The sequence below is a fragment of the Rhinopithecus bieti genome, unplaced genomic scaffold, assembly GCF_001698545.2.
Source record: "Rhinopithecus bieti isolate Rb0 unplaced genomic scaffold, ASM169854v2 scaffold_3734, whole genome shotgun sequence".
NCBI classification, from domain to species: Eukaryota; Metazoa; Chordata; class Mammalia; order Primates; family Cercopithecidae; genus Rhinopithecus; species Rhinopithecus bieti.
This window is the reverse complement of record NW_016804423.1, coordinates 3,450,000-3,472,365: the sequence shown is the minus strand read 5'-3', so window position 1 is coordinate 3,472,365 and position 22,366 is coordinate 3,450,000. Positions and strand designations below refer to the sequence as shown.

General features: G+C 51.6%; 1 protein-coding gene and 1 long non-coding RNA gene across 3 annotated transcripts in view; one reads left to right on the top strand and one right to left on the bottom strand.

Annotated features, from left to right (window-relative positions):
- The window catches only part of LOC108527060 (uncharacterized), a 23,266-nt gene extending 1,317 nt beyond the window's left edge, over positions 1 to 21,949 (top strand). Inside the window, exons 2-5 of one of the 2 annotated variants that reach the window (XR_001884680.1) lie at positions 4,790 to 4,884; positions 6,072 to 6,198; positions 8,819 to 8,933; positions 21,650 to 21,949. This is a non-coding gene — a long non-coding RNA (uncharacterized LOC108527060). The remainder of the gene's footprint in view (positions 1 to 4,789; positions 4,885 to 6,071; positions 6,199 to 8,818; positions 8,934 to 21,649) is intronic. The other variant, XR_001884681.1, reaches the window with a different exon arrangement.
- Positions 7,048 to 22,366, bottom strand: part of COL4A2 (collagen type IV alpha 2 chain) — a 208,468-nt gene continuing 193,149 nt past the window's right edge. The window contains exons 41-48 of the mRNA XM_017868195.1: positions 17,997 to 18,113; positions 16,525 to 16,686; positions 16,343 to 16,441; positions 15,829 to 15,975; positions 15,555 to 15,671; positions 13,349 to 13,540; positions 11,747 to 12,033; positions 7,048 to 8,140 (exon numbers count right to left, since the gene is read on the bottom strand). Coding sequence (XP_017723684.1) covers positions 7,883 to 8,140; positions 11,747 to 12,033; positions 13,349 to 13,540; positions 15,555 to 15,671; positions 15,829 to 15,975; positions 16,343 to 16,441; positions 16,525 to 16,686; positions 17,997 to 18,113 — 1,379 coding nt within the window. The 3' untranslated portion in view covers positions 7,048 to 7,882. The remainder of the gene's footprint in view (positions 8,141 to 11,746; positions 12,034 to 13,348; positions 13,541 to 15,554; positions 15,672 to 15,828; positions 15,976 to 16,342; positions 16,442 to 16,524; positions 16,687 to 17,996; positions 18,114 to 22,366) is intronic.

The following is a 22,366-nucleotide window of genomic DNA, read 5'->3' as shown; positions in this document are numbered from 1 at the left end:
GGTCCCCCCAGCACACGGGTCCCCCCAGCACACGGGTCCCCCCAGCACACGGGTCCCCCCAGCACACGGGTCCTCCCAGCACACGGGTTCCCCCAGCACATGGGTCCTCCCAGCACACGGGTCCTCCCAGCACACGGGTCCCTCTGGAACACGGGTCCCTCTAGCACATGGATCCCCCCAGTACACGGATCCCCCCAGCACACGGATCCCCCCAGTACGTGGATCCTCCAGCATATGGGTCCTTCCAGTACACGGGTCCTCCCAGCACATGGGTCCCCCCAGCACACAGTTCCCCCCAGCACATGGGTCCCTCCAGTACATGGGTTCCCCCCAGCACTCGGATCCCCATAGCACACGGGTGCTCCCAGCACATGAATCTCTCCAGCAGAGGCTGCTCAAGGCCCATGAGACAGACCCCATGAGACACAGAGATGGTACTTGTCTTCCAGAGAGAAGGGGCAATGGCTCTGGGCTCGGCTTTCACTCCGTGCTCCTGGGAGACTCTAACCAGGCTGAGTCCCTACTGAGCAATGACCACAAACCTCTGAAGAAGGAAGAAGAGTGGGACCCGGACCCCAGAGACCCTGCTGGAAGTGCAGTAGGGTGGCCTCCAGGTGTTTGGAGGATTTCAAAGGCACAGATCCTCCCAGGCCTGGGTGGTAGAGTCCAGCTCGTATCTTCCTTTCTGTGGCCAGGCAGGGTGGCCTGTGCCCCTCGTCCTCTTACGTGCCCTTATTAGGAGCACAGCCTCTTCTTAGACCCACAGTGTGCAGGGGTCTTCCATCCTCCCACTTCGCAGAGCTGGATCTTTCGAGCCTCACTGTTGAAACAGGACAGAGGGGCTGGGTGCGGTGGGGTGGATATACAGCTGAGACCCTGCTCACACAGCTGAGACCCTGCTCACACAGTGGAGAGACCCTGCACGCACAGTGGAGAGACCCTGCACGCACAGCTGAGACCCTGCACACACAGTCGAGACCCTGCACACACGCACCGCCGAGACCCTGCACACACGTAATACCGCCTGCACTCAGCCTCCTCTGTGCCTGCTCTGAAAGCTCTTCGGCCCAGTCCTCCCTTGTGGTTCAGGCTGCTTCCTTCAGGGAGAGCAGATGCCTTCAGAGCAAGCGTCCTTGCGTGGTTATGAAGCTCTGTGCCCCTCCCCTTCCCTTTGTGTTTGCCTTGAACCCACTGGCCCAGCCCTCGGAGATCAGATCTGGAGGGCACCTTGCTTGAGGATGTGCGGACCCAAGGCCAGAGAAAGTGTGTCCTGGGCCAGGGTGTCAGTGGCTGGAGTGAGACACGCCCAGGCCTTGGCTCCCAGCACCCCCCCCCTTCCTCACGAGGCCCTCCCAGCTCAGTCTACAATGGCTGTTTTCTTGGGATGTCAAAATATGTGGAAGGTCCTGCCTGGGGCATAATGCCTTGGGAATATGAACCTCGGACTTTCAATGCCATGTTCCAGTTGCTGCCCTGTCTTTCCTCCCCTAAAGGTGGGCTTGGTTGATTGGGCTGCAAATGGTGGATACCCATGGGTCCAGGACAAGCCTCAGCCCCACCTTTTTTTTTTTTTTTTAATCCCCCATCCAGATTTTCCCACAGGGAGAAGGCATTGGGGCCTGGCACGCTGTCTCCTGGGAGCTGGTCTCAGTTAAGTGAGCAGGGTTGGCTTGTGCCTGCTTTCGGTCTGAAGGTGGCAGGCCTGGGACTGGTCACTGTAATCCCGAGTAGCACTTCCAAACCCTCTCCCTCAGCCTCACTGCATGGCGGCCTCGTTCACCAACCCCTGTGTGGCGGGTGGCTCCCATGGCCAGGGGCGAGTTCTCCCAGCTTCGAGGGAGGTGTGAGAGCCCCTGGACAGAGTCCTCATCATCTGAATGCAAGAATTCCTTTCCCAGGAATCCTGCAGATAAAATGGATTATTTTTGTGAGTGTACAGTTAAGAATAAGCCAGCTTAAGGCGAAAGAATGGGTCCCACCTGGAGGAGAAGCGGGGTCCTGTCCCATGTGGGATGAAATGGCCTCTAGGAATGGCTCCAGCTTTAGGGCTGGTTTATGCCATCACGGGACCCACATCTTCTAAGCGGGCTCCACCCCATCCATCTGCCCTTTGTTCTTGTACTTTGGCCATGAATGGGAGGAGAAGGTCCCTGAGTCACCCCTGCATGTGGCAAGGTCCCCTCAAGTGTGAGTCTGCAGGTGGGGTGGGGGAAGGGGGCTCCTGGGCGTATTTTAAACGCGGGAAGACAGCAGTCCCCTCCTGCCCCATCTCATGTGGCTTTGCAGCTGCAGCCTCTCATCTCTAAGTGCGTGTTCCTGGCCTCTGAGAAGAACCTAGTTAATTAAAATGGGCTTGTACAATGAAATTGTGAAATACCCCTCGGGTGCGGGGACTCTGGCAGTACGCGGAAATGACCCTACGCTTTGAGGCTTCTGAACGGCGCAGGTAATGTTATGTGACGTGCCTCGGGTGCCTGGCACGTGGTTGATGCTCAATGGTCACTGTTTTTAGGAAGTCAGCCCAGTGTAGAGGTTTGGCTTGAATGCCCCCTGAGTACATGTGTTATCTTGTGCAAGTTGATTTGCCATCTTTGGGGAAAATCTCTTTATGAAATGGGGTATATCGTGCCTACTTCACAGAGTAGTGGGAGGCAGGAAAAGCACCCGGGAGAGCACTTTGCAGAGGGGCTGGACCACAGGAGGAAGATGACCGTCCTCTTCCACCTCCAACCCCAGCAGAGTGATGTCACCATGAAGCAGCCACTAGAGAAAAATGGCCAGAAAGCAATGATTTTCCCTTTTTCAGTAATGGCAGAGAGAAAGCCAGCTTCGCTTTAAAGCACATTGCCTTGGGGCTGGGTGGGGTGGCTCATGCCTGTAATCCTAGCACTTTGGGAGGGGATCACTTGAGGTCAGGAGTTCAAGACCAGCCTGGCCAGCATGATGAAATCCCATCTTTGTTAAAAAATACAAAAAAATTTAGCTGGGTGTGGTGGTGCACACCTCTCCCAGCTACTCGGGAGGCTGAGGCAGGAGAATGGCTTGAACCCAGGAGGTGGAGGCTGCAGTGAGCCAAGATCCTGCCATTGCACTCTAGTCTGGGCAACAGAGCCAGACTCCGTCTCAAAAAAAAGGGCACATTGTCTTTGTGACATTTCGTTTTTCATCTCCCTTGGTTTTGGCAGAATTGTGAGAAGTGTCTGACGGGGAGGTGTAGGAGCAGGAAAGGTGCTTCTTTTCTGGGGAGGGTGTACGTGTGCCACACACGCCACTGCACAGCTGCACACACATGTGCGTCAACATCGGAGCCGTAGCCGCCCCGCACAGCTGGGCACAGGCTGTGCAGGAGACACGCCACCCATGAGCCACTCTTCCTTGGACACCGTTCAGCCTTGAGGACCTCGCTGGGTGCTGGGAACAGCAGGCCATCCTTAGAGAGGAAGGCTGAGGACTCAGAATGGACTTATGGATATTGATTTTATACTTTGGGTTGTTATCCAAGACTATCTTACTTTCTTGTTCAGATGGCTTCGTCTTGGGTCTTAGGGAGCTCTTTTAGATGGCTCCCGTGTCACTTCCACATATGTCCATCTGGGGTTTTATTTGAGCACTTCCTTACTTTCTGGCACTACAAGATGTTCCAGTCTCATCGTCTGTATTTCCTGCCCCAGTCTCAGAATCAGCCATCTCCCTGAGGAGCCTCAGGTCCTTTCATTGGAGAAGAGTGTTAGAAACCCAGATCTGGGGCCAGGTATGCTCACTGCTCCTGGGGGGCTGCTTCTCTCAGGCCCTCTCAGCTGACAGAGCAAAGAAATACATGCGTGTGTACTAACCCTATATGTACACGTACCTACCCCTATATAGACACATACCTACAGGTATTTCTTTATGCGACTATAGGTGTCTATAATAGGCTAAACCTGAGTTCTTCTGATATCTCTGACTAATCATTGTGTCATTTCCCCACTTTGCTGTAAATTCTCCTCCAATAAGAAACATGGCTCCCACTGACCATCCACTGAATTAATGGTTCAGTTGTTGTTGTTGTTGTTTTGTTTTTGGAGACAGTCTCTCTCTGTTGTGGGATTACAGGCGTGGGCCACCGTGCCCAACCAATGGTTCAGTTTTAGCATGAATGTGGTGTCAGCACTGTTCACCAGTAGTCCTGCAAGAAACAACTTTATCCACTAGAGTACAATGCTGTGTGCAGTTCTCTTTGCCTTTGGTCTTAGAGACGCCACTCATTTCCAAATTACTCACATTATTAACAGCACCTTTCCCCTACTGGCTTCAATGAGCTCCTGACACTTCCGCGGTGTTTTCTTTTTAAATAAGTGGATGGCCCTTTTCCAGGAAGGCAGCCTCAAGGAAAAGCCACCTCCAGGTGTAACCAGAAACACTGAGTATTTCTCAGAGGGGAGGGGGAGGACAGCCTTACATTTTATTGTCTGAGCTGAACTTATGCTGTATGAATACAAACAGCTCCTAGATATTTGTAGCGTGGTGGCTTCCTGAGTCTGCAGAGTGAGGTTCTTGCTGCACCACGTGTGGGAGGTGAGGATGCTGTTCCCTCGTTGCCTTCAAGACATCTGCTTGGGTTTGGTCTGTCACTTTAAGATCCTCCTGGTAGCTCGTGTTACTCTTGCATCCCATGTCTAGCATGTCATGGAATTTACTTTCCAAATCATTCTACTCCCTTCCCTGCACTGTGCATTTGAAATCATAGTGCTCAACCTCAACACATTTAGAACTCCCAAGTTGCAGCGATTCTCTACCTCCTTCCTCTTAGGTCCTGGACACGTACGAGTGCGTACATGCCTGCAGCTTTAGAAACGTCACGTGTAGTGACTGATCTGATTCTCCTGACGTCACTCTGATGCACAGGTACTTTGATGCATTTTACTGGAGGCCCGGCTCACTGAACCAACCCACCCAGGCCGTCCTTGCCAACTTGCTCTTCTTGGATGGATTAAAGGCTGATGTGCTCTCCAGGGCTTGTGAATCTTCTGGGTACCCCTACCCAGTCAGGATGGCTGCAGATGCATCCTTATGCGCATTCCAGCAGCATCTCTGCCAGGGGTGCTGAAAGTCACTGTCTGAAGCAGCTGGGAGGCAGAGGTGATTCTGACTTTGGGGCACCCACCCTCTGGAAAATGTGGCACATCATTAGTGGATGGTTCAAGCACGCTCAGCTCTCAGGGGGCAGTTATTCCTGGCACCAAGAAACTAGCCTGGGAAAATCTGTCTTATGCAACATGCAGGGTCCCTGAAGGACAGAGCTCTGATTTTCAAGGTGCAGGATGTCCAGTGGTTCGATTCCAGATGAGGCATCTCCACTCGCTGTACTTCAGCGGGATCGTGGGCTCCTTGGCACAGATGTCGGGGTTATGAATTGTGATTGATATTTTATAATCCACATTTTGGAAACCAATTGTGTTGAGGATCTTCGTCTTCTCATGTATTTTAGGTCTAGGGTGAAACATTTCTTTGATGTTTAACACTGGGTACTGACGCTGAAGTGTGATCGCCACACAAGGTATCCAGCCTACTCCAGTCGAGCAGGGGTCTTCAGGACCGCAGCATACTTTGTGGTTGCCTCCTTGGCAGTGGGGGTGGAGTCTAGAATGAATTGCTGCTTCCCAGCTTTTAGAGTTGCTGTGGTTGCAAGCTCTGGTCTCTTGATCTCCGTCTCACACGCTCTAGGCCCACCGTTTTGCTACAGCTATTGCCGTAGTGACCGGCCATGTGCAGGTGTGGCCTGACACACTGTGTCTCAGCTCTGCCTGGTTCTCTACCACCTCTACCTGGCATCTGGCAGGAGCCCGCTCAGCCGTGCTGGTGTGTGGCGCACCTGGGAGTGTGAGGGAATTAACACCCTCAGGCAACCCCTGACCAGTCGAGACCACAGCTGATGGAGAACACTTCCCTTTCCAGGCCATGGCTGGACCATCCGAGGCTCCTTCACTTGGTGGATCCCAAGCAGGATCAAACCTAAACTGTCCACAGTGGTAACCCCCTTAGTCTAACATCCTTGAGTTGGCTTTTCTTATTCTTGGTTTCTCCCCCTCCAGGTCCCACTCAGGCTTCCTGAAATCACCTTCCCATGTAGCCCTGGTGTGTAGAGGTCCTGGCCTCAGCCAGCTTCTGGGGGAACACGAGCTAGGGCAGCTGTTTATCTGTTTCAAAGAACATTATAAGGTAAGATACTTATTTCATAATGTGAACATTTTTCTTAGGAAAACTTCAATTTGAGATTGCATTTCAGAGTCAAACTCTGTGAGCTGAATCTCAGAGACTGTTTCTTTGAAATACTGAGCTTTGACTTGGGAAGTTATCTGGGAACTTTTTTTTGTAGACATGGGGTCTCACTATATTGTCCAGGCTAGTCTCAAACTCCTATGCTTAAGTGATCCTCCCACCTCAGCCTCCCAAAGTACTGGGATTACAGATGTGAGGCACTGCACCCAGCCTATGTTGGAACGAATTGAATAACTTTGGAAATACATTTGTGAAGTGCCCTTTCTCCAAATTCCCACAAGTACTGGTTGGGGTTTTTTATTCTTTCTCTCTTTTTCTTTTTGAGATGGAGTTTAACTTTTGTTGCCCAGGCTGGAGTGCAGTGGCACAATCTCAGCTCACTGCAACCTCTGCCTCCCGGGTTCAAGTGATTCTCCTGCCTCAGTCTCCCGAGTAGCTGCGATTATGGGCGCCAGCAAATTTGTATATTTTTAGTAGAGATGGGGTTTCACCATGTTGGCCAGGCTGGTCTCGAACTCCTGACCTCAGCTGATCCACCTGCCTCGGCCTCCCAAATTGTTGGGATTTCAGGCGTGAGCCAGCACGCCTGGCCTGGTTGGGGTGTTTTCTGTAAGCATTAGTGAGTTATAAACATAAACACATTCCCTGAGAAATGGCTGCAATACCACGAATGGGTTCAACTCTACTGAGATGGATAAAAACAGCAGCATGGGTGGACGCAGTGCCTTGCATTCATCAAACGTTTTGCTCTATGAACACGATAAGATTAAGGCAGTCAGCAACTTGGGGTTTAAAAATATTCAAAACCAAGTTTTATTTTATAGTCGTTACACAGAAGGGGGTAGTCAGAAGAGCACAGCTCACCCCCAGCAGTGGAGGGGTTAGATCTCAGGGACAACGTGGGGCAGTGGGGACAGCACCTCCGACCCTATGGGGTGTACCTTCAAGTAGCAGGGCTGACAATGACGCCTAGAAAGGTCTCCACTTCCGCCTGAGTTTGGCCAAACCCAATGGTCTATAGGGATGTGGCAAAAGAATGACCGGCCGCTGTGTGATTATCAGTGGTTTTACCATAAAGAGCACAGTTTTGCCTTGAAGATAATTCACATCAACAGTGTTTGGGAGAGCGTAGAGCTGGCGTGACATTGGTGTAGAATGCAGGGCCAGGCCCACCCACAGGGCCCTCATGTGGGGACGGGTGCCTGAGCCCCTGAGCCCCTGAGCCTCTGGCCACGGCTGGCTGCCTGTGTGCTGTTGTCTCATCTATCCCACCCCGAGAAGTGAGTTGAACAATGTGAGTTGTCTGTGGCATTTGAAAGTGCAGTGGTTACATGGTGTGTGCAAAGTGGTTAGCTGTGCCTCCAGGCGGCACATCTAGCAGGGGTGACGGAGGCCAGGGTTGCTCCTGGGTTTCTATGGGCAGGGCTTGCCCTGCAGGGGTCCCGAGTGCTTGCACCCGCTCGATGACAGTGGCTGGCAGGTCTAAGTGCTGCTGCTGGATGCAAATTCCTTTGGTAGACTTTTTTTTTTTTTTAAAGAAAAAAATAAAACCAATTTTTGGGTTGGCACCTGAGGTAATAAGTTAAGAATAAGCACCAAAATGGCCCTCCTGGCACGCGCCAGCTCACAGGTTCTTCATGCACACCTGGCAGCGGCTGATGTGTGTGCGGATGAGGCCGGCCTTGAGCGTGTCAGCGGAGGGCGAGCCCTGGAAGCTCTGCTCGGGAATGGTGGTCAGCCAGAAGCTGTACTTATTGGCGTAGTAGTGGCAGGTGCCGCGGCCTCCATTGCACTCGATGAATGGCGTGGCGCGGAAGTCCTCCAGACAGCTGCCCGGTGACACCAGTGACTGGCCGCCGCCTTCGTCTCCCGCCGCCGTGTGCTGCACAGAGAGGGGGCAGGGCAGGGTTAGGAATCACAGGCTGCAGGTGGCACGGGGTCAGGGCATAGCCCTCTTCTGTGCGTTTGTTTTTACTGAACAGCAAACCATGACCATCCACCCATCGGTGTCAATACGGATATGCGGCATCCTCACAAATGCACCTTCAGCAAGAGGGGGTTGGTGAAATACACCCGGGCCCCCTGCAGGAGGCAGCCCCGGGCACTAGGATGTGCTGCGGAGGCTGGCCGTTCAGTAGGAACTAGAGCACCGACAGCAGGTATGAGCCACAGATGCAACTGACGACATTTCAGTAACAAAACAAACCATCTGCCTAATCAACCATTCAAAGAAAAATACCTGGCGGAAGAGATAACACAATGTTTACTCTTCTTAAAAGAAAAAAATAAAATTAAAACGTAGGCTAGCATCTGAGGCTGGTAACTTAAAAATAGTCACCCAACCAGGCCTCCCAGCCCCTTCTCTGAGGAGGAAAGATAAGTGGTTTTAGTTATTTTAAAAAATCTGTACTTGCTGATTTTCACAATAAAATGTATTACTTGTGTAATTAAGTAATTTTTTTTCAATCAGAGGTTGTTAAATAATTAGTGGATCCTGAGGCTGGCTGGGAGACGGGTGAGGCCTTCAAGGGAGACTTATGTTTTGTTTTTCATTTTAAAGGTCTACTTTCTGTTGCGTCAACATGTTTAGCCTTTATGGAAATGCATGGCAGGCCTCCTGGATCCCAGAGTTTGTGTATAAGTGCCCTTTGGCTTGGCTGAGCAGGCTTTGAGTGGTAAGTGGGCTTCGGAATCTGTTTACTTAGAAGAGAAATATCTCAGTTCAGTTTGTGGGAAAAAGGGGCTGTACTGTGATGTATTTGGGCAGGGGCCCTAGTTTAAGCTTTCCTTTAAACACACACAGAAACCAAAAAGCCTTTAAAAAGTGTTCTGCTCACAGAAGGCAGAAGCCTGTCCAGCCCTGAGCTGCCTGCTCTTGTCTGCTAATGAGCAGGTAATAAGAAGTGGAGATGTCCTCCTGGGCACCTCTGGCTTCACTGCGGTCTGAAGGAGCTGAGGCCGTGCTGGGAGCTGCCCAAAGGAGACACCTGGGACTCCCAGCATGAGCTCAGAAGGGAGCGTGATGTGCGAAGTCTTAGAGGCTGGCACAGCCAGGTAAGAGCTGAGTTTGCTGCACACACAAGCATACACGCACACATGCACACACACAATGCACGCATGCACACCCATGCATGTAAACACCCCTGTGCACACACGTGCATAAGTGCACACAGTGCAGACACATGCACCCTTTCCATGTGCTCCTCTCAGTGGGCAAGCCTCTGCCTTTGGTACTCACAGCAGCTCATATATCTTAAGAGAACTGCCTGGATGAGAGGCTGACCTGGAGAAGGGGCTGTGAGGGCTCCAGATTGTAGCCAGAATTGAAAAAAGAGGAACTAAAATAATGGCCAGCTAGATACTGTAGCCTCCACCAGACTAGCTTTGAGAGAGGCCACTGAGGGGAGGGGAGGAAAATGGCTTTTGCTGCTGCAGTCTGCATCCATGGCTTTGCCCTTGTCCTCCCTCCCACATGGTGCTCGCTTGTAGGGAATGCAGAAAATGCATCTTCTGGGGCCACAAGAAGGGTGAGCCGGGTGCTAGCCTCAGCACTGTTCTCGCCTTCTGTGCATCCACTGGGGACAGTGGGGCAGTTGCTCTCAGCCAAGCTGTCCTCTCCTCTCCTCTCCAAAGTCAGCTCTCATGCTGAGATGCCAGCAGCCCTAGTGATACCATATGCTTGTCACCACACGGAAGGGCTCAAAGACTATGTAAAGCACAGACGAGGCATACAGCTGTCTTGGTTCAGGTCCTGTCTCCTAGACAGCAGTCAGGACACAGCTGGAGGGGGCACGTCTCCAGCACACAGATGTGTCTGCTCACTTATCCATCGTCAGGGCCAGTGGGGACTTTCTGTTGTTCTCAGAAGTCAAGGTACTTCTGGCCCATCTGTTCTGACCCCTGCATCTGTCAGCAGGGTGACAGGAGCCATCTCAACCCATGCCTTTTGGGGATGTCAAGTTCCAGGCTTGCTGAGGCTGTCAGCCATTTATTTAAGCAGAGAGTTATGTGTGCAGAGGATAATGCCTGCTTATCTCATGACAGTAATTTGAAACCTGATTGCTAACGGAACAGGGGATGCCTGACCTTTTTGGATACTGTGTAGTCATGCCCTTCACAAGGGAGAGGCTCATTTATTTTGAATTTAACAATGTGAGTTAAAAAAATAGAAGCAACCAAAGCTTACTTCCTCCATGACACGGGGCACCCCGAAGGTCACTGTGAAACAAAAGAAGGTTGCTCCAAAGCCACCTTCCATGATACGCTTCTGGAAAGGGAGAAGTTGTGCCTGTCCCTGCCCGGGATTTAGTATCCTGTTGCTCCAACTTATCAGAGCAACAATACTTGTTAAAATGCCAATACTGTTTGTCTTTTCCTTCCTTTCCTAGAATCTGGATTTTTTTTTTCCTGTTGTTTTGAAAGATTAGCAATCATTAGGTAATTTATATTTTATGCTGTATATATATAATTTATGAAATATTTAACATGCTGGGCATCTGATCCATGTAGCTGGGAGTTATGACAGTTATAATGGCTATAAATAAACTCAGTGGAAGACCCACTGTCCTCAGCGAGACTCTCTTTTCTCCCTGTAATAGTATACAGATGGTCCCCGATTTACCATGGTTAGACTTCAATGAGTTTTGACTTTTCGACAGTGCCAAAGCAATATGTATTCAATTCACTATTGGATTTCTGGTAGGGCTGCATCCAGATAAACCCATCATAAATTGAGAATGCACTTTCAACTTAACGATATCTTCATCTTACAATGAATTTGTCAGGACGGGACCCTACTCCAAGTTGAGGAGCCTCTGCTTTAAGAGGTAATATTGCAAGAGACACTACGGTGCTGTGGGCTCTTCCCTAGAGATTAAGCTAAACCTGATCCGGCCAAAGCTGAGAGTTCTCTATTTCATACCCAAAGGTGATCTGGCAGGGTGGGCGGCACCTTCCCAGGTCCTGGCCGTGCACCTTCTCCTGGATTTCAAAGTACACAGGCTCTCCGTTTTATACCCAAAGGTATTCCAGAATTTTCCTCATGAATATATATCCATTTTAAGCCAGGCAGTTAATAGGTATTTCTTGAAGGTATTTAAGGTTCCAGACAGATTCTAAAGAAGATCAGGATTCTGGAGAAAAGTCTTCCATATATTTAGACTTTGGTAAACCCAAAGCAGCTGTACCTTTGGTGTTGGTGTTATACTAGTAAGACGGATAACAGGCAAATTCGTCCTGGTTACACTCCTTACGAAGGCCTGGTGCCAAATTAATGAGCCCTTTCTGGGTGGGGGAAGCCCTGTGCCCAGCATGTGGCTCAGTTAGCAAAGTGTAAGCTGTATTCTAGCTCTCACTCTCTCCCTGGGCCAAGTGCCCTCGTGCAGTGCACACCCTGAACTGCCCTGATTATTCTTACAAAGGCAGCTGTTCTTGCCATGTCCCCAGCCAGGGTGTGGTTGGGGAGGGGAACTGGGCAAATGCCACATACCATGAGGAAGGAATATCCGATCCACAAACTCCGCCACCCCGCTGGGCAGTGTGGAATGGAGACATCTTGACTGTGGACGGCAATGGCGACGGCTGGGGCCTCACACACAGAGCAGCGGCTGATGTAGGGCTTGATCTCATCCTCGGCCACAGGCATCATGGGCAGCGGAGCAGTGGTAGAGAGCCAGTAGGACTTGTCGTTCCGGCTGGCGTAGTAGCAGACATCACCAGGGTTGCAGTACAGGAAGGGCATGGTGCTGAACCGCGCCAGGCAGGAGCCCGCCAGCCCTGCGGAAGGAGGGGTCATGAGATCACAGTGCAGTGTGGCTAGAAGACACACCTGCCAGCCCCAGCCAGGCCCAGGAGGCTCCGTGTCACAGACTTGCCCCAGGACACCTGGCGGAGTTCAGCCAGGCTAAGGCTTTCCAATTTCTTTCTTTTTCTCTTTTTGATCAAACAGACTCACTGGCATTTCAGAACAGCTCTGTTCTTCTACAAGGTCTCACACATACTGGGCCAAGTAGGATCAGCAGGGAGTGGCGTCTTCATGGAATAGCATTTTGGGTGAGCCTTACCTTAGTGGGGTCTTAACAGCACTGGCCCCAAGAAAACTCTGATGGCACTCGAAGGGGTCGCTCTTTGACCCCAAGGAGCCACCCCAGAAGGAGCCCTGGCGCCTCTCCCTTCCATGTAGCCTTATTGCTTCTAGAGATGAAGACAGCCTTTATCTCCTGGCCACGCTCAGTGATGCGGCGAAGCAGGTTTCCCTCTTCACAGGGACTACGGAAAAGCTCAGACCCAGAAGTGCAGCCACCCTTAGCAAACATGCCTGGGCTAGGCCTGCCTCCTTGGCCCTGTTCCCAGATCTATTCTAGGCCCTTATCCTTGGCGGCCTTTGCCTCACTGTTCTTTAGAAACTCATTGTGGAAGTGGGGCGCACAGGCAGGAATGTGCTGGCGCCATGAGCCAGCCGCACGCTTTCCGGAGGCAGAACGCCTGGTGTAACCTGCACTGAGGAGGCAGAACGCAGCCAGTGTCTCGGAGACCCTTCCCGTCGCCCCCTCAAAGAGGACCTCAGACTAAGCCACCTTCACTTGTAATTTGTGTGTGTTGCGTTTTCTGTATTCAAAGTCACATTAGTGCCTTTTAAAGGCTTCCTTGAATAAGAGCATGCACACGTATCCATGGGTCCATTTTCCTGGGGTCCTGTATGGGAGAGTCTTATACGAACCCCAGCACCTTATGGCCCCTGCCTGACTCCAAGTCTACAGAACTTGGGTCAAAAAGCAAGAAGGAGGTGAAGTAATTGGTGGTCTCCACGGGAGAGGGGTCAAGGGTCAGACGGGTCACACGGGCGCCTGCGGAAGTCGATACCAAGTTAGAAGGCAGGTCCCTGTGTTAGGTCCTGAGGTTGAGGGCTTTGTAAGGCTTCTGCTTCAAAGGCCGCTTTCATCTTTCTGCACCTCCAGGAATGTGGGTGGACCCTTCATCAGGGGAACTGACCAGCCGTGAAGGGTTTGGGAGTCTCGCTGTGGCCCTTTGACCGCAGCCACTTCCAGGCCAGCCCTGAGCAGATCATGGGGGCCAGGTGGGAGGTACCTACCCAGGTCCTGGTTGTGTGCCTTCTCCTGGCCCTCGAAGTACAGCAGGCTGTACCCACTCCAGAGCTTGTTCATGCCCACCGGGCACATGGGCTCCTGGTCTGTCTGGCTGTGCTTCACCAGGAGGTAGCCGATGCTGGCGCTGCGGCCTGGCATACCCGGCAGGCCTGGGCTCCCCGGACGGCCTGGCGCCCCTACAGCCCGGGAGGGAGAGAGAGAGGGAGCAGCCCCTTCACAGCCGCCCCCTTCACAGCCGCCCCCTTCACAGCCGCCCCTACAGCCCGAGAGAGAGAGGGAGAGCAGCCCCTTCACAGCTGCCCCTTCACAGCCGCCCCTACAGCCCGAGAGAGAGGGAGAGAGAGAGGGAGAGCAGCCCCTTCACAGCCGCCCCTACAGCCCGAGAGAGAGGGAGAGAGAGAGGGAGAGCAGCCCCTTCACAGCCGCCCCTTCACAGCCGCCCCTACAGCCCAAGAGGGAGAGGGAGAGCAGCCCCTTCACAGCCGCCCCCTTCACAGCCGCCCACAGAAACCTCGGAACCCAGGGGTGCAGGGCAGTTTCCAGGTGCGCCTAGAACCGTTGCTCTCCTTCCCCAGATCTTGGGGCTGTCTGTTGAGATCAGGAGACTACTGGGAAGGATTTGATCTACACTTTGTGCTTAGTAGCATGAAATGATGGCAGTGAGGGCACTGGGCAGAGAGGAGGGGTCCTTTCCATAAAGGACTCAGTCGGCCATAGGTAGGCGTGTGCCCCTCAGGATGTGCCCAACGTCCCTGGAGTTGGAAGTGTCCAGAGGAGTATCACAGGCCAGCCCCCACCCCCAGCAGTGGCCTCTCTGCTGGACACTTCCAGGAGACGTGGCTCATTGCAGGCCACGCTGACCGCGCACTTGACCACATCCTGGGTTAGAATGTTCTTTCTCTGCGCAGCCGAGATCCGCCTCCTATAACTCCTACCCAGGGAGCACATGGGGTGGCTCATCTGCCTCCAGCAAAGCAGCTCTGTGAATGTTTCTTGGCTGTCCCTGGTGAACCTTTCTCCCATTGTCCCCTCCCCTTCCAAGGTACACCCATGGTCATGGCCCTTTCTCCCAGGACACTTCCCCTCCGCCGTCCCTAGCTTGTCTCCTACCCTGGGCGGGCTCTGATTTGCCGGCAGTTGTTTTCAGGTGCACCCCACACTACCCATAATTTGCCGGCTGTGGATCTGACCCCAGGGGCAGGGGACTGCTATTTCCTTTAACTTGGACACCAAAAATGCTACCTGTGTTTAATTTTTTTTTTTTTTTTTTTTTTTGAGACAGAGTCTCACTCTGTCGCCCAGGCTGGAGTGCAGTGGCACAGGATGGTCTCAATCTCCTGACCTCGTGATCCGCCCACCTTAGCCTCCCGAAGTGCTGGGATTACAGGCGCGCCTGGCCTTAATTTTACTTTTAATGCTCAGACCATTGGCTCAAACTGAGCTCAGGTTAAGACAAATTTGGGATTTTATTTTTGCGTGAATAGCTATTCCTGGCCTATTTCATTCTGCATATGTGCAAATAATTTAAAAAAAAATAAGTAAGACGACCGGGCATGGTGGCTTACACCTGTAATCCCAGCACTTTGTGAGGCCGAGGTGGGCAGATCACTCGAGGTCAGGAGTTCAAGACCAACCTGGCCAACATGGTGAAACCCCGTCTCAACTACAAAAACAAAAAAGTTAGCTGGGTGTGGTGGCACATGCCTGTAGTCCCAACTACTTGGGAGGCTAAGACAGGAGAATTCCTCGAGCCCGGGAGGCAGAGGCTGCAGTGAGCTGAGATGACACCACTGCACTCCAGCCTGGGTGAGGCAGAGTGAGACTCTGTCTCAAAAAAAAAAAAAAAAAAAAAAAATAAGGGCTTTGCAATGTGGGTCTAGTAAATTTTAATAATTGCTTTTTGGCTACTTGTCTAATCCTGATCCTTGAAGTCTACTGATCCCTGCTGCCCACTCCATAGCACTGCAGGTGTCCCAGGAAAAGGAGGGAGGCTATCCCGGGACTCGGTGCCAGGTGTTCTGCTGGGCACAGGAGTGAAGCAGCATGCTCAGATTGGGAGCAGGAGAGTGGGGCAGCGCCTCATTTCTGGCTTTTCTGGGCTCTCATGTGTCCCTTTCCTACAGACCACAGTCTGTGAGTCAGACCCACAGCACTAGGACCTGGGAAGGTCCTTCGCCACTGGTCACTCACCTTCTTGGCCAATCGGCCCCTGGTGGCCTATGGGTCCTTCATCTCCCCGGAACCCGGGAACAGCAGACACGCCACCTCTTCCTTGGGGCCCGGCTTTCCCTGGAGCCCCACGGAAACCTGCAAGCCACCAAAGAAGTGTGAGTGTGGCTGGAAACTGTGACCACGCCTGGCACAGCTGGCGATCAGCAAAGAACACAAGAGGACGTAATGCCAGCAGGCCCCGGCCTTGCCCGGGCAGCCCTGAGGGGCTCCAGGCCCTAGCTCAGCACTCTACCTGGTTCTCCGGGAGGGCCCTGGGGCCCCATCTCCCCTTGTGCCCCAGGGGGGCCTCGCCTCCCCTGGGGACCCACTGTCCCTGGTGGGATGGCAATCTTCTGGGGGATTCCTGCAATTCCAGGGGCTCCCACAATCCCGGGGGCACCTGGAAGAGAAACAGAGAGGCCCCAGTAAACACACAAGGTCATTCCACTCTCTTGCTCTGAGTGCTACTGCGTTTCTCACCTGGGGAGGCCCCTTTTGGAGCTTCCCGGACAATTGTGCTTTCTAGAGATGAGCCAGACACAAATGGGCCTGAGCCGTGACTCAGCGCCTGCCATTGGAATATTAAACTTTCCATTCACCAAGGCCCTGTGACAACATCCGAGTCGCAGCCTTGGTTTCCTCCCTGCTCTTTACAACATGGGACCCATGCCAGAGAGGATCCTGGCCGTTTGACCTTCAGGATGTCGCCAAGCCTGGAGAGGCTGGGCTGAGCCACTAGCTCTGCAGGTATGCAGACAGTCACTTACCAGGGAATCCTGGGTCTCCCTTGGGTCCCTTGGGGCCTCTGTCGCCCACCGCGCCGGCGGGTCCAGTGTTCCCCATAAAGCCTTGTTCACCCCTGGGCCCTGCAACAAACACAAACAAGATGTTAGGGACACGAAAGTCTGTGGGGATGGGGCTCCTCTCACTGTGGCCAGGGCACTGTTACCTTTTTCTCCCGGGAGACCGAACACACCAGGCCTGCCCTGGGGCCCGGAGTCCCCGGCCCATCCTTTGGTCCCTGGGGTTCCTGGAGCTCCTGGGTTCCCTGTGTCACCTTTGCTTCCAGGAAGAGCAGCAGATCCGGGTGGCCCTGGCGGGCCCCGATAACCTGTTGGCATTAGGGACAAGAAAGGAGGGTTTAAATAGGACCCCAAGGCCCCTGGGGGCAGTCTCTGGCAAGTTTGTGGCATGGAATGACTTTGTCTTTGTTTTTAAAAAGTTGTCATAAAATACATGTAACATAAAAGTTACCATTTTAATCATTTTTAGGTGCACTGCTCAGTGACATTAAATATATTCACCTTCACCACTGACTATCTCCAGAACTTTCTCATCCTAAACTGAAATCTGTCCCCATTATACACTCACTCCCCATGTCCCTCTCCCCCCAACCCTCAGCAACAGCCATTCTACTTTCTGTTTCTATGAATCTGATGACTTCAGGGGCCTCATATATGTGGGATCACAGGATCCGACCTTTTGAGACTGGCTTCTTTCACTCAGCAGAATGCCCTCAAGGGTCATCTAGGTGGCAGCAGGTGGTAAGAGTTCCTTCTTTTTAAGACTGAATAAAGGCCGGGTGCTGTGGTTCACACCTGTCATCCTAGCACTTTGGAAGGCAGAGGTGAGAGGATCGCTTGAGGTCAAGAGTTTGAGACCAGCCTGGCCAACATGGTGAAACCCTGTCTCTACTAAAAACACAAAAACCAGCCGGTCGTGGTGGTGGGCACCTGTAATCCCAGCTACTTGGGAGGCTGAGGCAGGAGAATTCCTTGAACCCGGGAGGTGGAGATTGCAGCAAGCTGAGATCGTGCCACTGCACTCCAGCCTGGGCAACAGAGCAAGACTGTCTCAAAAAAACAAAACAAAACAAAAAAGAAAACCAAACAAAAAAGACGGACTCCTCTTGCGCTGGGTGTGTACTGACTGCATTTTGCTTCTTAATTCCTCCATTTGATGGACACTGGGGTTGCTTTCAGCACTTCGAGCTTGTGAATAGTGCTGCTGTGAACCCTGACGCACAAATGCTTGTTTGACGGGTGACTTCATCTTCACACCATCTCTTTCCAATATTCAGCTCATTTGTGATTAGGGAATGCAAATTAAATTTAATATTTGTCTAAACACAATACAGTGAGGAAGAAGAAAGCCGTTCATATCACACATTTCTGAGTCCCCTGCGGTTTGAATATCTGCTATTACAGCAACTAAATGACATGGCCTGTGTCTCGGCTTCCCGGGGACCAGGTCGTACAGGTGATGGAAATGATACAGGAGGATCATGATGGCCCCTGCCCCTTTGATCGGAGTCTGGGCACAGTGTGGAAATGAACGTCTGTTCTCCCCCTAGATTAAGTGGGCCATTGCCGGCTCCTGCCCCTAGAGATGTCGAAGCACAGATGCATAAGTCCTGCTTACCTTTCAGGCCAAATATCCCTGGCGCCCCTTTGTCACCAGGTACCCCAGAGATGTTGGAAGGGGGCGTGATGCCGGGGAACCCCTGAAGTCCTGGACTCCCAGGTGGGCCTCGTTCCCCTTAGGATGAAAACAGAAGACATTATTTTCAGCATTAGCACCCAACTTTCCAAATCCACTGTTTTCCCAGCATTAGCACCCAACTTTTCAAATCTACTGTTTTCCCTCCACACCATCACATGTGCTGGACCAGAGCCTAGTGAGTGAGACAGTGATGGGAGGTGCCCTTGGGCCAAGGATCATCTCATGATGGGGCTGGGGAGGCTCTCAGGGTGGGGTTGGGGAGGCAGGGGCTGTGAACCCCTCCCCCAACTCCAGCCTTTCTCCTGTGAGGAGCCCTCCACTGGGATCCTTCTGCCTGTGCTCCACTTCCCCAAGGCACTGCCCGATCATGCTTAGATGGAGCCTCAGCCCCAGGCGTGGCACAGCCGCTCAGACTCTGATCCTGATACATGTGGACAGTGGTCGGCACACATGATGGACGGAAGGTTGAAAAATTGCAAAGGAGGCTTGCAATTGACATCAGTATTGTCAACCCTCCCTGTGGCTGTCCTCCAGTGCCTTGGATCCCAGCTTGGACAAAGTGGGTCCTCATTATTCACAGATTCTGTATTTCCCAACTTGTCTGCTCACTAAACCTCACTTGGAATCCCCCCCGCCAAATAAACACTGGCATTCACAGCCATACACAGAAGCAAAATGAGTCCCAGCTGAGGTCCAGCAAGGTGACGCTCCTGCCTTCTTGCTGCAGCTCACACTGTACACACATGTCCTTGTCTTGGTCTCTGTAGTGCCCTGTTTTCCACATTTTCATGCTTTATGCTGGTGATTTTGCTGTTTCAGATGCCCCCCATGCATTGTGTTGAAGTGCAGCCTAGTGTTGGTAAGTGAAGAAGGCTGTGAAGTCCCTTACGGAGAAACACATATGTAAGAGAAGCTGCATTTAGGCATGAGTGAGAGTGCGTGTTGAGTGTTCATGAATCAGCAATCCACACTAAACAAGGTGCCGTTACACAGAAAACCAGGCTACATATTGATCATTGATAAACATCTTGTGAGCAGAGGCTTGCAGGAACCTAGCCTTGTATTTCCCCTAGGAGCAATGGTTCAGTATTCACAAAGTCAGTGTTCTTGGTGACTTCAGAACATAACTACGGTAAATAACGAGAACCAACAGTTTTTGGGTCAAAGATTGGAGCTCTTTGGCACTAGTAGGGGAGTAAGAGAGAAATGGCCACATAAGGAAATCTGTGGAAATTCCACTCCTTCCTGTGCTGTCAGCCAACAAGACACTAATGGAGCTTTATGTGCTGTAGGGCAGTGGTGGTTAGAAATCAGTGTGGACCTGAGTCTGGGAGGATTAAGTCTACTTTCTCTCCTAACCACCTTCAGTCTTTTGTTTTTCCTGAAGGGCTGGGGACCAACATTAGTATTAGAACCCTGCAAAATGTCCGAATGTCCAAGTGGGCAAGGAGGGCATCATTTCTGCTCCGCAGGAGAGTGAGCTGGGCCAAACAGTGCAAATCTATAAAAATGAGAAAACGTAGCAACAGTGGTTTTCTGTTTCCCCTCTGGCTTTACGACTAATCTATACCCATCAGCAGCAGGAAGAGGTTTTCCCTTTGGAACATCCTGGTATCCATTATCCATCCCAGGAGAAAGGATTCCATTCATGCATGTTTCCAAGTAGGACAAAACAAACAGCAGGAGAAGTATTTAGAGAGGTGAGGCTTGTCTCACAAATCACAGACAACACGCAAGTGGGTTCATTAGCCCTGAGGGCATGAGTGAGCCACCATCTGTGGTTTGATATAAAATGACACCAATTGAACTGCTTCTAGCTATTGTCACAAACTCCCCGAAACAGATGGTGAGTGTCAGTAAATAATGGCAGACTCCTGAGTTAGATGATCCAGTGCAATCCCCAGACTGGCAGATTCCCACGAAAACATAATTAACTTAACTGCAGTGATGAGGCCTCTGTTAATGAGAACATTTAGCAAACATGAGTCAGTTTGCTGGAATCTAGATGAAAACCATCAAGATTTCTCAGTAGCCCCCACGGATCGTCCTAAGTACTGACATAAAAAAGTCTCACTAACAGGGGTTCCATGAAGGGCCATGTTGCATGACTCAAGGCCAAATCAGGAACTGATGCTTGAATGTCAGCTGCAGACACAGGTGAGGTTGCAAATTCTAGCTTCAGTGAACTGTGATATGGTTTGGCTGTATCCCCACCCAAATCTCATCTTGACTTGTAGTTTCCGTAATCCACACATGTCGTAGGAGGGATCTGGTGCGAAGTAACTGAATCATGCAGGTAGCTATCGTCATGCTGTTCTCCTGATGGTGAGTTCCTATGAGATCCGATGGTTTTATAAGCGGCTTCCCCCCACCTTTTACTCGGCACTTCTCTCTCCTGCTGCTAGTGAAGAAGGATGTGTTTGCTTCCCCCTCTGCCATGATTGTTAAGTTTCCTAAGGCCTCCCCAGCCATGCGGAACTGTGAGTCAATTAAACCTCTTTCCTCTATAAATTACCCAGTCTCTGGTATTTCTTCATAGCAGCATGAGAACGAACTAACACAAATGAGATGCGACTCATGCAAAGGAAGATAATGGATTCAAATTATTCCCGTATTTTCAGAGGAGAGTGTGTGTCCTGAATGACATTGTATCAGTGTGTGAAGGTCATCATGGAAAGTCGTCTTTCCCTCATCACTAGCCAGAGGCAGTGGCCTCATATGCCAAGGCCCAGTGGCACTGGGCAGTGTCTGCTCTGGCCCCCAGGACCTGCTCTGAAGTCATCAGCTCATAGGCCCATTGTGATGTTTGTGCAGGTCGAGGGTGGGGGCATGGCTTACAAAAGTCAGCATGCCTCACGGTGGCTTGGAAGCCGGGGACACCGTCCAGGTCCCTGGGATGGAAGGCAGGGAGCGCCACAGGAGGTCACCTAGAGTTTTGATAAATGGGTCCCACACAGATCAAATGTGTAATAAGGCCATCAAGGCAACCTTAGGGGTGTTTCGAGCTACACATAACTCTCCACTGATGTCAGAAAATTATCCTACAATTTCACAATATTCTTCTCCATCAAGTATTTGTTGAGCACTCACTCAGGGACAAGCATTTTGCTGAGGTGTAAGTGGAAAATAAATGAGGTAAATTTCTGCCCTTGGGGATGGAAATCTTAATTTTTTTTGTGGTCAAGTACAGGGCCTGAACATCATGCTGTGTGAATCAAACTTTAAAAATGCATGGTCATACGAAATGCTAGCAGCTGTGCTCTGTGACCCCCCTCTACGGCCCACTGTGTGCACCCTGTCGAAATCCCATCTCAGTTTCCTCCACCCCTCCCTGTGCCGGATCTCCTCTCCACATCTCCTGGCCAAGTCTTCCCCATTGCTGAGTTCCCAGATGACTTTCAGGTGACAGACTGGTAAAGTGATCATCATGACACTCTGAAAACAATGCTGTTTCAAGGCCTTTAAAAATAGCAGACATTTATTGCTGGCCTCCTGTGTGCAAGAGCTTTACCTGTAGTACCTCATTGTATCCTCCCAATACTCACAAGCACATTTTTATTCTCATTTTACAGACAACGCCAGAGACATTCAATACCATGGCCAAGGTCACATGGTAAAAATATGGCGCATGTGAGATGCAGAACAAGAACCCAACAGGTGTCTGATTTAAAGGTCATGGGCATGGTCAACTCTACTGCTGGGCTCCTGGGAGGCTTATGCTGGTGGACTGACCCTAGATCGTCACCCTTGACTGAGGCTGTGCTGGTGGATTGACCTAGATCCTCAGTCCTGAGTGGAGGTTGTGCTGGTGGACTGACCCTAGACCTTCAATCCTGGTTGAAGCTGTGCTGCGTTGTACTGACCTAGATCCGTCACCCAGGAGCGAGTGCCTGTGCTGGCTGGACTTGACCTAGACTCCCGTCACCCCTGACTGAGGCCTGTGCCTCGTGATCTCACCTTAGATCCTTCAGTCCTGGGTGCAGCTTCTGCTGTGCCCGCTGACCCTTACCTAGCATCCCTCTCATCCCTGGTAGAGGTATAGCTGAGGTGTGTCCTAGTCACTTACCCCAGATCCTCACCCCTGACTGAGGCTGTGCTGGTGGACTGACCCTAGATCCTCATCCTTGACTGAGGCTGTGCTGGTGAACTGACCCTAGGCCCTCATCCCTGACTGAAGTTGTGCTAGTGGACTGAGTGACCCTAGATCCGCAATTCTGACTGAGGCTGTGCTGGTGGACTGACCCGAGATCCTCAACTCTGACTGAGGTTGTGCTGGTGGACTGACCCTA